Consider the following 14,358-nt stretch of genomic DNA (forward strand, 5'->3'; position numbering starts at 1 on the left):
GTATACAGCTACGCATAGGACATTAGTGACTCAAGCTGCAAGGGACTGCCATTTTCTTCACAGGATGGTTACCATTTAGGAATAATTAAACTGGTTTAGGCAATGGCACAGATATTCAGGTTTTTCGTCACAGTTACTGACATTTTGACATATTGGGCCATTTTACCAACTACACTAAAAAGTCTGGTGCAGTAGGTTGCATCTCATCTTTTTGGCTCTCCATCAAGCGCATAGCTCATAAACGAAACAGGGATAAGGCAGAGAACAATCGATCTAAACAAAACAGAAATTAGGTACACAGCATTTATACAAATTAGCACATTGACATCTATAGACTGCTCTGAATACAGCAAGAACTAGTAATAACTAGAGAAACAAACTGAAATTATTTTTCGTGAGACAGAATTTTAAAGACAACAGTTCAAAATGTTGAGATTATTTATTTAATGATAGGATAACTAAAATAATTTGGTTGCCAAAAAACCAAATTTACTTCAAACAATGAATTCAAGTAACGCAAGCCGTTTAAAAGCATTACTGTTTACTATTTTAAGACTTGTTTACAACACTAAATTTGACCCTGAAGCACTTAAGATGCTTTAAAAAAAGGTGTTTTCAGTAAATTTTAACGGTTAGAATTCTATTAAATTACAATTAGCCATTTAACTACAATTGTTAACTAGAAATATCATGGTACTTACCAATGCGCTTGAAATTCTAGGTTAAGTTTATCTCTTTAGATGCTATTCAGGCTACCAATTTTAGATTTATGCACTCAATCGAGAAAATGAGATCAGAAAGCACCACTACACTTCTCATTGTGCATTTAACCCCTTCGTGCCCACATGGCCCTTGTACTATACACCGCACTGCACACAGGAAGGTGCCACCACAGCAGATGGCCCAATCTCCTGGTGCAACAAGGGTAATAAGACACATGAAGGGGGCCCTGCAGTACAGGAAGCTAGTGTGCTATAACAGTGCAACAAAGAGTGTCAGGATAACCACCTGTTGGTAGCCATGAAATAGGATGTCTGTGCCAAATCCTTGCTTGCTGCAAGAAAGATAAAATTCCGTTACTTATGAGCACAAACACAATTCAACGTTAAAAATCATCATACTTTACATATAATACAAATTTCACTGCCCTAAGAAGAAATGTTTAAGTAGGAGTAACACTTAATCATTGAAAATGTTTTAGAACTTTCACTAAGAAAAAAACAGGTTAAATTGCTGAAGAGGTTTCAAAACCCTCACACTCACTGATCAATATTAAAACAGTTGTGGTATGTCTAGTGGTATTGGATTTGGTATAATCACAAGAAATTAAAGATACCAAACTATTCACACATGCAATTTATTTTAATTGATAAGCACTGCTAAGGAGAAGAAAACTGCTGCTTTTACAAGTCATTAAAAGGTCCAAAATGTTACATGTAACATGATACAAGAAGCATATTAAAGCTTAGATACAGTACAAATAGACTATAAAACATGACATTCCTTGAGCTTCATTAAGATTTAAAATATGCTCCAAAGACTATTTGGTATGGGCACAGGACCCACCTTCACAGTTTTATGGATTTAGAGTGCCCCTGTAGAAGCACTTAAGTTTCCTTTAAAAATTCACTATGGCTTAAAAATGTAATTGCCCCATGGCAATAATGTTATGCATTTGAAATACTTATACAAATGTGAAAAGACTGTTGCCTGTTTTGGCAGGCAGTCAATGCACCATTTTTTTTAAAACAAAAAATCTTGAGACAATTGCGGTTGCAATAGATGAAGATATGGGTGGATTACTTCTCTAATGTCTATAGTAGCCGGATACAAGAGGAAACCCCTCAGGGTCTTTCATACAAGCAGGAGGAAACCCCAACTAGCTTTAAGCCTATTGAATTTCAGATTCCCACGATGAGGTGATAGAGGCAATAAATGCAAGCAAGGGAGGTAAGGCACCAGGGCCTAATGGGATACCTATTTATTTAAATCTACTCAATCCCTATGGTCACCGTTGATAACCACTGTACTACATGTTTGACCCTTTTGATTATTTGTATTAACTGTCTTATTACTCACATGTTTGGCTTGTAGCCACCTATTTGTACTGTTTGACCTATTGATTTATCTGTCTGACTTTTCTCCCTCATGTACTTCTCTTTGTAAAGCGCTCTGATATCTGCAAGGATCTTGTCCGCGCTATATAAAACTTTCAAAATAAATAAACCAGGGTTTTACTATCCAGCTGTGCTAAGGGCTTCCTAAAGACATGGTCTGAGTCAGTAATTATTCCCATATTTAGAAAAGGAGAACGTGATAATCCAATAGGTTATCGCCCGATATCACTACTAGACTCCCTAATGAAGGTCATGGGTAGAGTCGCTCCAAATAAATTACCATCTTGGGCCGAAGAAAACAATATAATAAGTGATGTACAATATGGCTTTAGACAGGGGTTGGGGGACAAACGAGCAAGTCCTGAACCTAAACATCCGGATAGGAAAATGCACTCAGGCTAAGGGTGGGAAACTTTACGTAGCGTTTGCAGATTTAACTGCTGCATTCGACTGCGTAATACATAAATTATGGAGCATATTACAAAACTTGACGATTGACCCGGTCATAATTCAGTTCCTAAAGAAACTATTTTCTGTGGCCTCAGCTAAGGTGCATTACGGTACAAACGGAGAATGCACTGTGCCGTTTTCCGTAGACAGGGGTGTGTCCTTGCGCCGTTCTTTTTTACCCTATATACCAACACCTTAGAGCAGGAGCTTGAAGGAGTGGCGCAGAATCCCCCCTATGTCAGTAAACGCCCGATAGTTGCGCTCGTTTATGCGGACGACACAGTCCCGATGGCCCGCACGAAGTTGGGATTGCAGAAAGCCCTTAAAACGTGTTCCTGCTTCATGGATAATTTAGGATTGAAACTAAATGCTCAAAAAACATTTGTAATGACATGTGGGAAGGGGAGAAACAAATGTAACAGCATTCCTCTGGGGGTTAATAGGGTAGACTCCACAAACATCTTTACATATCTGGGCATTTTATTTGCAAATTCAGGCTCATGGGGCCCGCCAGTAAGGAGTAAGAGTCTTATTTATTAAGTCAATCGCTGCGGTCGTTAATTTCGCCAAGAAAATGGGAAATAGGCCCCCTGCTATACTTCTTAAGATTTATTTGGCCAAATGTATTAGCATTGCGATTTTTGGGTCAGGAGTGTGGGGTTACCATTACGTTTCTTTGATTAAACGAGTGGAACATTCTTTTTTAAGATTTATTTTAGCTGTTCCAGCTAGTTTTCCGTTTTTAACTGTCACAGTGAGCTGTGTATCTCGTATGTCTCCGATATTATTAAAATGCAACCAGTTTTATTATGGCATCATGTATGGACCACTAGCAGCGCAAGTTTAAATAGAGAAATATTCAGGGACGCAATGAATTTGGACCATGCTGGGAAAATTACATGGTTGAACTATGTCAAAAAAATGTTTTGCGGCATAGGACAACCGACTACTATTTTTCACCAGTGAAAATGTGTACCATCCCTAGAAAGGAGCTCAAAATAATTTGTCTATCCCACTTAGTCTCTTTGAGCTGCCTTGGAAATGAATAAAAGGACGGTAGTCCAACATCAAATGACCCGGATTACGTTAAACATTCAACCCTATTTTGTATGCTGTATGAAAGGTTACGATAGACATCTCCTGACTCGATTCAGGTTTAATAGCTTTCATCGACTTGTTAGTTATCCAAAAGTGTCCAGAGAACTTTGCCCTTGCGATAAAGAGTCACCCCAATCTACCATTCAGGTGATACTGTACTGTAAATTTTATGCAAGGGAAAGAACTAGATGGATTCTTCCATTATTTAAACAAGCAGGTTTGAGACAATGTAGACCAGCTTTTTAATATTTACAATTTTTAACTATTTTTGCTCTGTCTAGTTTTCTGAAATATATTTTCAGAGTTAGGAAAAGCTTAAATGAATTAAAGGGATGTGATTGTTGCCCAGCCACTATTAATATGTAAGCTAACAATGCACAATATGCACGTTGCACTAGATAATGTATAAAGATCATATCAAATGTTTTTAAATGTTTGTGTATGCTTTGGTGATTTTAAACACTTAAAATCGAATAAAGCTAAATTTGATTCGACTATAAAAACATTACATTCTGTGAGCTTCATTAAGATTTAAAATGTACTCCAAAGACTATTTGGTATGTGCAGAGGCCCCACTTTCACAGTTTTATGGATATAGAGTGCCCCTGTAGAAACAAGTTTCCTTTAAAAACTCATTATGGCTTAAAAATTGAATTGCCCCATGGCAAGAATGTTATGCATTTGAAATACTTATACAAAAGTTATACTTGCAGATTGATAGTATATTTAAAAATACTGTATTAGAAAAGAAAAAACAATTACTCACCTTTCACAACAGCTGACCAGTATTCTTCCCTAAGATTTAAATTTAGACGAGGGCCAACTAATGATCACACATTGAAGGCACATTTAGCCATTCAATTGCATTAGAGGGTGGCCACTGTTAGGGTTTTAATCTGATTGAAAAGTGCTGCAACCTATTTCTTTGTCTTGTACTTTTAGGAGGAACACTGCATCATGGCACACAAAAGTATGTACGCCTGTTATTAACTACTGTCACTGCAGCGTCCTTACTCTGAACACCACAGAGGAATCTTTCATGATCATTCACTCACTTTTAAAGAGAATAGACTTCTAAAGGCAGTCATATCTAATAAACTGTAGCAAGCAATAGAGAAAAACACAGAATAGTCTTCAATGGAAAACAAACTCATTCAAATGACCTGTAAAACCATACACACCAGAATACCATAACAAGAGCACATTTACTACAAGGGAACAAAATGGTACCTGGCCTAGACTTCATGAAATCAGGACTGGCAATGTTTGGTTGGGATAGATTTATATATACACTACACTTTGTAGTACACCTGGCTTTGCAAGCCATCCCATCTCAAAACCATGGCAAGCTTGGGCAATCCAAAATCGCAATTCGGAGAAAATATTTGGTGCTTTGGTCCAACTAATTCAAAACCACCACTTCATGTAGAGCCCATATTCATCTAAAGAGAATATATTAGTCAAATGGCAGGTCAATGGTGCGGTCTTGAACATCTGAAGAGTATGCAGCACCAAAATACCCAACGTAGCATATACAATACAGAATCTATAACTGCTTTGCCTTATCTGATCACTAAGCAGAAGTTATATAGAGCTGCTTCAGTAGGCAGTTCAACTTAACTGTCAATCTAACCACAGGTACTCTCAATTTACCCATCACCAGAGTAACATTTTTCCAGGGAAGGGCAGTAGGATCGTTCCATCAAAGAGACTGGACTATGTCCACAACAAATAATTTTAATAGGTATACAAATATTACTTTTTCAGAGGCGGGGTTGATGTTGCAGAGCCCCCGAAAATTACCATACATACCCGCAAGGCTATCATCATCAAAAGTGCTAGTTCAGACTACAATTCTAAGATTCAATAAATCTTCACAGGAGATCGATGTTATGGTCACCCACAGAATTCACTCAGCTTTAAGGAATACGCTGATGAAACACAGGACACCATGTGAATGGTAGGAAAATGAGGAGAAGACCTAATCTGCCTTCCAAAGTCAGTTTACACGCTGGTTAAAAGACTTACTAGCTCTACCTTTATATATTCACCTTAACTAGGAAATCAACAGAGTGAATAAATTATGGAAAGAGGGAAAACAGACAATGCAGACTCCCGTAGGAAAAAAACAATTTGCTATAGGCACAAAAGGGAATGCAGCTATAGTAGAGAGGTTGAAGGTTCAGTTCATTGTGGAACTCCAGTACGGCATTATGATTTCACTATTACCAGCTGACCATGGTTCACGCCTAACTGTGGGAAGAGGGTAGGTCATTCAAGAATTCAGGGACCACCACCAAGATGGTAAAGTACGTTGACAAGTAACACTCCCTTCAGTGTGAAAGAATCATAGATTGCTTATCTTCGGAATTGAAACTTTACTTACCAAATTCTCTAAATCCTTAGGACACTGAAGAAAGTCTGTAAGAGACTCCACACTGGTTCTCTTTATCAAGTACACCATTAGGGAGAGCTGCAAAATTAGCTTTGCCAGGATGCTACCCAAGGATAAAGAACAGCAGAATAAGACCTAGAGGCGATAAGTCGAGTCATTGAGACAGAGACCCATGTCTGTGAAAGACTCCAATTAGGGTGACCTACTGAAATTCAAGGGATGGAGTTAACCTTCACATCGGTAGGCCGGTCTATGACTGCACAGTCCTTTGTGGATAATCTTGAGAAACAATGCAAAACCTTCTGGGCTGCATGAAGAGTCACTAAAACTAAAAGAATAATGCATACTAAATGCAATGAGAAATCACAGAGAAGACACAAATAGCAACGCAGGAGGCAGACCAGTGATGGAGGTCCTTTGGCAGACAGGAGTGTTGCACATGGGAAAGTTTGCTGGATGGTAGCAGAATTTTCTTCCCAGATGTGCACCCAGGATACCTCCAGATGGAAGCATTAACTGTTGGGATGAAGTGAGGGTAGGTGTGTGTATGTATTTACATGTGTGGAATCTCAACTCAATAGCTCTGCACCAGCACAGTGGCTTTAGTACTATGTGTATGAGTTTCTAGTTTTGTGGGTTTAGGCTCAGTAGAAGGTAACGGTAATGTAGGCATTCTTCGTACTCCATGTGGAATGGGAGGTCTAAAACTGCTCTAGAGCAGAAAGCAAACCCATCTATTATTGGAAGAAATGATTACTTTTTTTAAGCAATAACAGTAAAAAACCTGGAATCAGATGGAACCTATGCGAAATAGAGAGGTGGTTTCAAAACCAGACAATTATTGTTTCAGTAAGTAAGTCTTGAACAGGACACTGCATATGTGTGCAAAAAATGCAATCTCCCCAATCTAGTCACACATTTTTTTCTGGTCATTACTATGTCAGTGTAGAGCCTAACACACTGTTGTCGTTTCTTTTTCAATTTGTAATATATCAAATGTAGTCTTGTTTTAACTGACAACGGTGATGTTGACATTAATATGTGTTTCTAAATCTGTGAATGGGCTAAAATGCCAGTCCAGAAGTAGATTAGATTACACACCACCTGAGGCCAAGTGAATGAGGTTGACAAAACCACTGGCTAACCGGTGCAGATTTAATTGTTAAAAGATAAACTAACACCTTAGGAAGGAGGAAAGCTAGCCAAGTCACCCTTCAAGTGTCTCAACAGGCCTGTTTTTGCCACATGAGATAGCGGCTTAACAGGTTTTTATTTCCAATACCAAGGGATGGTGGAACAAAGTTTTACAGTTGCCAACACAAGCTTTAAAAAAAAATCTTCCATTGTTACTTAAACTAGTACCAGGTGGTAAGAAACCATAAATGAATCTAATGACTGAGACACCCACGTAGGAAAGTTAATTCTCTGGTGAAGACAAATATAGCAATGGAAACCAATAAATAAAGAAAATATTCCTGTACACACCGCCGAGCAAAACAAGGCAGTGTGCCTGTCAACTGTATTTCATCCAAGTCATTACATGAGATATTGCTGAACCATAGCAATTTAATTACTTCACACACATTTGCTTATCAACGCAAGCAGTCTGTTCAATATTTTAAACATACAGTTCTCCCTAGACAGAAAAACTTTCCAGCAGCCTAGACACACATTAAATAACTGAAAACATTCTGAATGTATCACTAGGCTTTTTTCAACAATCTGATAGATCCTATCTAGGCAGAGTGCAATAACAAATGCTAGTGTTTAACTGTGCACCTTCATCACTCCTCTGCCAACTGACCATTTAAAGCCACAGTCATTTATAAAATCAACCCACTCGGACTTTACCTATACTGTGAAAAGCCTTCACATCTCAACTCCCAATTGTCTGCATCTCATTAATAGCTGCAAGGCATCACTTGTTTTCTCCGCTTTCATTACACCCAACAATCCTGATGTACCCCATCTCTACTAGTCTCAAACCTATCGTCTTGATCTTACATTTCAACAACCCTTGACAAATATTTTATTCTCGGTTATTGCTTTCAGAACTACTGATCATTATTTAAAATGCCTTAATCTCATCCTATCCATACCAGCTATGTTTTCGATCAATCTTGAACTGCGGGCCAAATGCCACTGCTGTTTGGGCAACTGCAGGGATCAATTCTAATCCTTCCATAGCGACCACATCCCAGTCTCCTGTCATTCACACACCTTCAACATCCAAGGCACCTCTTGCCTAGGTTCTGCATCAAAAGATAACTTCATCCTTACGAGGTTTCAATGATCCAATAACATCTTGCCCAAACTGTATGAGCAGGTCTAGGAAATCTTTCACTGCGTCCTCTTCAAACTATGCTTTGGTACTCTTTAGTGCTCGTCACCCCAGTCTACCAGGGAATCAGATACACAGATTGTGTGACCATTCTCCAAAATCGGATCCTGCACTGAGACACTAGAAATTAGTATACTGCTGCTTCTCAATATACAATCATGTTTGTAATTTGTTAGCTTTAGGTATGAACGTACAAATGTAAACATTTTTCAAGTACAGCTGAGAGTTAATGCAAAGTGCAAGTTATAATTTCAGCAAAAGAATTTATAATACAGTTGTACAAAATTCTAACAAATCACTGACCTCGCACTAACTGGGTACATTTCACCACATCGGTATGAGGATGCTCAATGGTAATCTCAAAACCTGAAAAAGAAGTTATCAGAAAAGTATGAAACAGGACATATGTTTGTATTATTTGTGCTAGCTAAGCTGAGACCATTGCAGAAAAAACGGAATAGTAATGCAAAGATTCTTAAGAAGTATCCACTTTAAGGTGTTACTGCTTTCTCCACAATCAAATAGCTGGCCTCTACAAAACTGCTGCACTACGTGGAGATTACTGCACTCAGCGAACTTTGCGGACCGCAAAAAACTCTGCGAGCGGATTTCACAGACCAGCCCCAGCCTCTACAAGCAGTGTTGGGTAGCTATGGAAAAATGTACCCTTTACTTTACAGCGAATTTTTAATTTCAGTAAAACATAAGGGGACTAGTAATATTTGAACAAAAATCACGTATGGAATGCACTGGGTGTACATGCACAACAGTAAACCAAATGGCACGGATAAAAATCTGAGATCATTAAATGTACATTGGTATTTTTGCATGAGCCATTAGACCCGGCGCAGTATACAGCACTGACGTAAATATCTGGCCAATCCCATTTAAGCAGAGAATTATTATTGTGTGTACAAGTTCACCATGCAGCACACTATTTAATAACTTCAAGCTGGAAAATGACAAAAACTTTTCAGTCAATAAAGGCAATTCATGCAACAAAGTAGAAAATTCAATACATTGTAATAGGGCTGGTGCCCCAAGACCAGAGATAAAAGCTTGTTCAAAGACTGTTTTTGTGTGCATGGCATGTACAAGAAGAAAGTGCTAAAATATTTCAGCTTGGCTACCTGCACTCTCTAACCAGCCTGCCGGTTCATCATTGCGGAAAAGAAAGGAGTTGGACAATGTAAACGAGGCAAAGATAGTGTTGTGTAAACAAATTGTTAAGGAGACACGTTTATTATTTAAAAATCTTATCTACTCTAAAGGCCTTCATGTGTTGCACTTCTGAGGCCGACAATTTATAGACCACAGAAAGAGGACTAATTTGAAACATTTAAGCTATGAAGTCATGTAAAAGGCACCAAGAACAACTCTGGCAATAATCAGCCACCACAGAGGCCACATGATTTAGTGCATGCCTCTAACCTTTGGAATATAAAAAGACAGAACCTACAACGACTTATGTCTTAGGAGTGGCAGCTATGTGACCTTGATAGTTTACCACAATACCAAAGGCTTCTCCAATGACCCATCCTAATACCTGATGATTAAGCGGTCTTTGCCCGACCGGAAGAACGTGGCTTAGTTTTCTTCATGGACTGCTTTCGAACTCTTGATTTTCTACATCTAAAAAAATCTTTTAAATAACTTCTCTTTCGGTTTGAGAACAGCCTAGTTTTGCCAGACTTTTGAAAATTAAATTGGACAACATTGGGAATTGGTTTCTCTGGAGTTTGGGTCAGAGTTCAAACAACAATCATGGACCTGTCGTCCATGTTACTTTCTACCTCCGATCTACCTTGTAAAGAAAATACTTTGGCAAATTTCCCCACTGAGCAACCCTATAAATTAATTAGCTGGCGTTTTATTAAGCAGCTCTGGCACAATATAGGCCAGTATTTGACAATGAATATGGCAAAACATTTACAACCCATCACCCCTCTTATCAGACTTGCATGGCCTCTGCATTTCTTTTCTTAAAACTTGCAAGGACGTTTATGTGATCTTGAAGGTTCTAGTTTAATATAGCTCTGTAAAGGAATAGGCTGCAAGATAATTGATCGTGTGAGTTCCTTACAATCAATTCCAACAAAGTCACTTTAATTCTGGTTGTGCAGAACTGTACCAGAAGCTACACTATACAATTACTCGTCAATAACCCCCGTGTGTAAAGTAAGTTGGCTCTCACAATTGTATAGTGGAAACCCGTATGGCAGAAGTTCAATTTTCGATCACATTGGTTGCTATGCCAGACATTACAGTTGTAGTGCAAAAAATAAACTTACCTAAAGATTGAAGCATTATTGTTTCAAGTATGACCAGTTCCTGTGCCTGCTGTAGGTATCCCTAAAGAATGAATATATACATATAGTTGAAGTGCATCAAATTATCAAAGTATCAGAATAACTAGAAAATACTCTCACCGCTTTACAGAGCTGACCTCTAAATTGTGACAAGCCATTTGCATTTCAGGGATTAACTCTTGTAATGCTCAACTGACGACGCCTAACCTAATGTTCAATTCCTCATTGTTGTAGTACACACACACACACACACACCACTACCAAAGTCAGTGGCACTTTAGGTAGATTTTGAAGGAAACAGTAGTCCGCTTCTGAAAATAAAGGAAGATGTGCAAAGCAGTATGCCTGCAATTAGCAATTTTTATCCCGAAACCCCCACAGAACGAGTTGAATACTTGAATAAGATAAAAAGAAAAAAACACTGGTGATATGTATCATTTGGTTACTAAAGTGTGATTTGCTAAAACGCATAAGAGTTGGAGATGTGAACATGGAGGTAAGGTTTAACCCCTTTGCTGCGTCGAATGTTCAGCACCCAGTGCGGAACGTTCGAACAACGAGCGCTGGCCCGTCGGCCAACGGTCGTTCGCAGCACTGGGGAGGTAGCGCTGCCGCCGGCCGTTGGCCAACGGCAGCGCTTAAGGGGTTAAAACACAAAGAAAAAAAATAGAAGCCATATAGAGCCCATTTAAAATAAAAAGACCAGAATTAGACTTCACTTCTACCCACCTCACTCTTTGTATCCAGCTGTGGCTCTTGGGGATTTAGACAGGCATGTGTTACTTTAATCACATGTTCAAGTTTTCGAGGCTGCTCTTCCACTTTAGCAGCCAAGAACAGAGCAGTGGGAGAAATGATCTATAAGAAAAAGAAAAATACTCCGTGAGTATGTGGTAATACTGCTGGTAATGGGGTAATTTTATTCAACTTATATTACACATTTAGCAATTAGAGCTTTTTGTTATAGGCGCACATGGATGGAGATAGATATATATATATATATATATATATATATCTATCTCCACACACAAGGTTGCCCCTTTAGAGTTCGTCCTCACAGAAGTTTATCCCTCCGATGCTAAGGCAGCAACACCACTCTGCCTCCAAACTTTCGTCATGCATGGGCGGCTCTACGCGTTTTGGATCGAATATCCTTGCTCACGAGCCTCCATGAATGAAAGCAGCAAACTCTCGACAAAGACCTTCTGTTCAATTTAATTGATTCAGCCTCAATGGGCGTATGCAGTAGTCCTGCCCCATTGTGCGCAAACAAAGCATTCTGGTACTTGCAGTGTGTCGTTCATAAAAAACCCATGCGGGTGTTGCTGCATGCATCAAAGTAACAGTTCAAATAATTCCACAGTGGGTTGATAAAAGCACAGAGAGCCGAGATATGTTGCCCTTGAAACCCTCAGCAATGGGCCATCTGTCCAGACTGGTGTGACAGCATCTCGTCGCCACAGGTCCACCTTGGCAAGCGGCTAGGAGTCCTCACGACCAGGCTGGCTGCTATTCAATCCATACACAAGGTTGCACCTTTAGAGTTCGACCTCACAAAAGTTTATCCCTCTGGTGCTGAGGCAGCAACACCACTCTGCCTCCAAACTTTCGTCATGCATGTGCGGCTCTACACGTTTCGGATCTAATATCCTTGCTCACGAGCCTCCGTGAATGAAAGCAGCAAACTCTACACTAAGACCTTCTGCTCAATTTAACTGATTCAGCCTCAGTGGGCGTATGCAGTAGTCCCGCCCCATTGGGCCTAAACAACGCATTATGGTACTCGCAGTGTCAGTCATTCATAAAAAACCGATGGGGGTGTTGCTGCATGCAACAAAGTAACAGTTAAAATAATTCCACAGTGGGTAGATAAAAGAACGGATGTTGAGCCATGTACTTTGATGGATGGTGACAGGGCGCATCCAGTGGAGCCCTCGTTTGCAGAAGATTATCCTCTAAGGTGGCCTCCTCACATGGGGTAATTGTTTTGTGTGGATGAATAGCGGCCCTGTCCCGGTGGCGAGGAGGCCCGCCGCATGTTTGCAGATCCAGGCACTGGAATACTGAGCGCCAGAGTGGAGCAGTGGTCTTCAACGCGAAGGGGTTACTGATTGCCCTGGGAGCGTCCTTAACCTGACATCAACCCACTGTGGATTTTAATATTGGGCAAAACAAAACACGGAAACCACCCACTGCGGTAAAACTTATTGTTTGGACTGCTAAGACCACAATCATCTCTATGCATACGCCAAATGTAGCGTCAAGACACGCCCATTAGGGCAGCAAGGATTTATTAAAAGCAGGTGTTTCCAATAAATGGTGAACTGTGTTTTTATGCTGGCGGGCTCGTGAGCAAGGGGAAACCCCAAACATGTTCAGCCACGTACTTTGATGTATGTGACAGGGTGCATCCAGTGGAGCCCTCGTTTGCAGAAGATTATCCTCTGCGGTGGCCTCCTCACATGGGGTAACCTGTTTATTGTGGATATATATATATATATATATATATATATATATATATATATATTCACTGATAAAAAACAGGTTTCAGACATGTTATAGTTAGGAATTAGCATTTAAAAAAACCTTAGAAATTCACTGAAAAAACCATAGGTTTCAGGGCTGTTAGTTAGCTGGACATTTCACCCGTACAAAACCATTGAAATTCCTCCGTTATAGTTAGTTCTGCTAACTATAACTCGCGCGCCCTCACTCCACTGCTGCTGATGATGTCACGTATTACATCATGACATGGTCAGTGACATCACTGATGCACAATGGTGAAGGAAAGGAGCGGTGCCTGAGGGGACATGTCTGCAAACACGCCCTGTATGTTTGCCGCCCTGTGTGCCGGCTCCCCGCATCCTGTGTGAGCCGGCATTGCTATTCCACATGGGGAGCAGCTAACATGCTGCTCCCCATGTGGAAAAGCAATCTGCTTTGCTTCATTGAAGCAAGAGCAGGTTTCCCTGCTCTGGCTTCAATGAAGCAAAGCAGTTTGCAATGACCGGGTGGGAGCCGCGGGGCTCCTGCCAGGGCATTGCAAACTACAGTGTCCCGGGGGTAGGCACCCTGGTACACTGCAGGAGCCAGCGCCAGGGGTGGCGGCCCCTGGGGCTGTGGGGGGTAAGGCCCCCGCACATATTGGCAAAGGCCCCACCAAGCCTTTGGTGGCGGTGCCTGGGGCTTTGGTGGGGCCTTTGAGCCCCCCCACCAAGTTTTATTAAAAGCCCAAAAGCCCCCCGTACAATTTTTAATAAAGCCACCTTAATTTTTTTATTGCCCTGGGGGCTAATTACCAATATAGTGCGGGAATCCGCGCTTCGTTTTTTTCCCAGTCATGATACGCGAAGCCGTTTTGCGTGTTTTTTTAATTATAACACCTCTCTGCAACGCAGCCTCCTGGAGGTTCCTGGTGGGCTACATGGCCCCCAGGGACCCCCAGTATTCAAGGGGAATTTGTTCAGATCCGTTGTGACATGGATGAAGTCACTGACTGACAGTCGGAAGAGAATTCGTGGCAAACTACTATAAGAGGCACTGGTAAGTCACTGGGGCGATTCATCTGTATATATGAGATTTGGTACAGTGAACCCACAGAAGGGGGTGAACTGTATTCAGCCATCATGCATCACTACCCACTCGGGG

The 14,358-nt window shown here is 40.5% G+C and overlaps 1 protein-coding gene across 3 annotated transcripts in view; it reads right to left on the reverse strand.

Annotated features, from left to right (window-relative positions):
• CCNT2 (cyclin T2) overlaps positions 1 to 14,358 on the reverse strand; it is a 49,962-nt gene that overhangs the window by 20,714 nt on the left and 14,890 nt on the right. For 2 of the 3 annotated variants that reach the window (XM_086957305.1, XM_086957304.1), the window contains exons 3-6: positions 11,440 to 11,568; positions 10,693 to 10,753; positions 8,705 to 8,767; positions 1,009 to 1,054 (exon numbers count right to left, since the gene is read on the reverse strand). In XM_086957305.1, coding sequence (XP_086813431.1) covers positions 1,009 to 1,054; positions 8,705 to 8,767; positions 10,693 to 10,753; positions 11,440 to 11,568 — 299 coding nt within the window. Of the gene's footprint in view, positions 1 to 701; positions 1,055 to 8,704; positions 8,768 to 10,692; positions 10,754 to 11,439; positions 11,569 to 14,358 lie in introns of all 3 variants that reach the window. The other variant, XR_015308492.1, reaches the window with a different exon arrangement.

The sequence above is a fragment of the Lissotriton vulgaris genome, chromosome 2_1 (genome assembly GCF_964263255.1).
Source record: "Lissotriton vulgaris chromosome 2_1, aLisVul1.2, whole genome shotgun sequence".
Lineage (NCBI taxonomy): Eukaryota > Metazoa > Chordata > Amphibia > Caudata > Salamandridae > Lissotriton > Lissotriton vulgaris.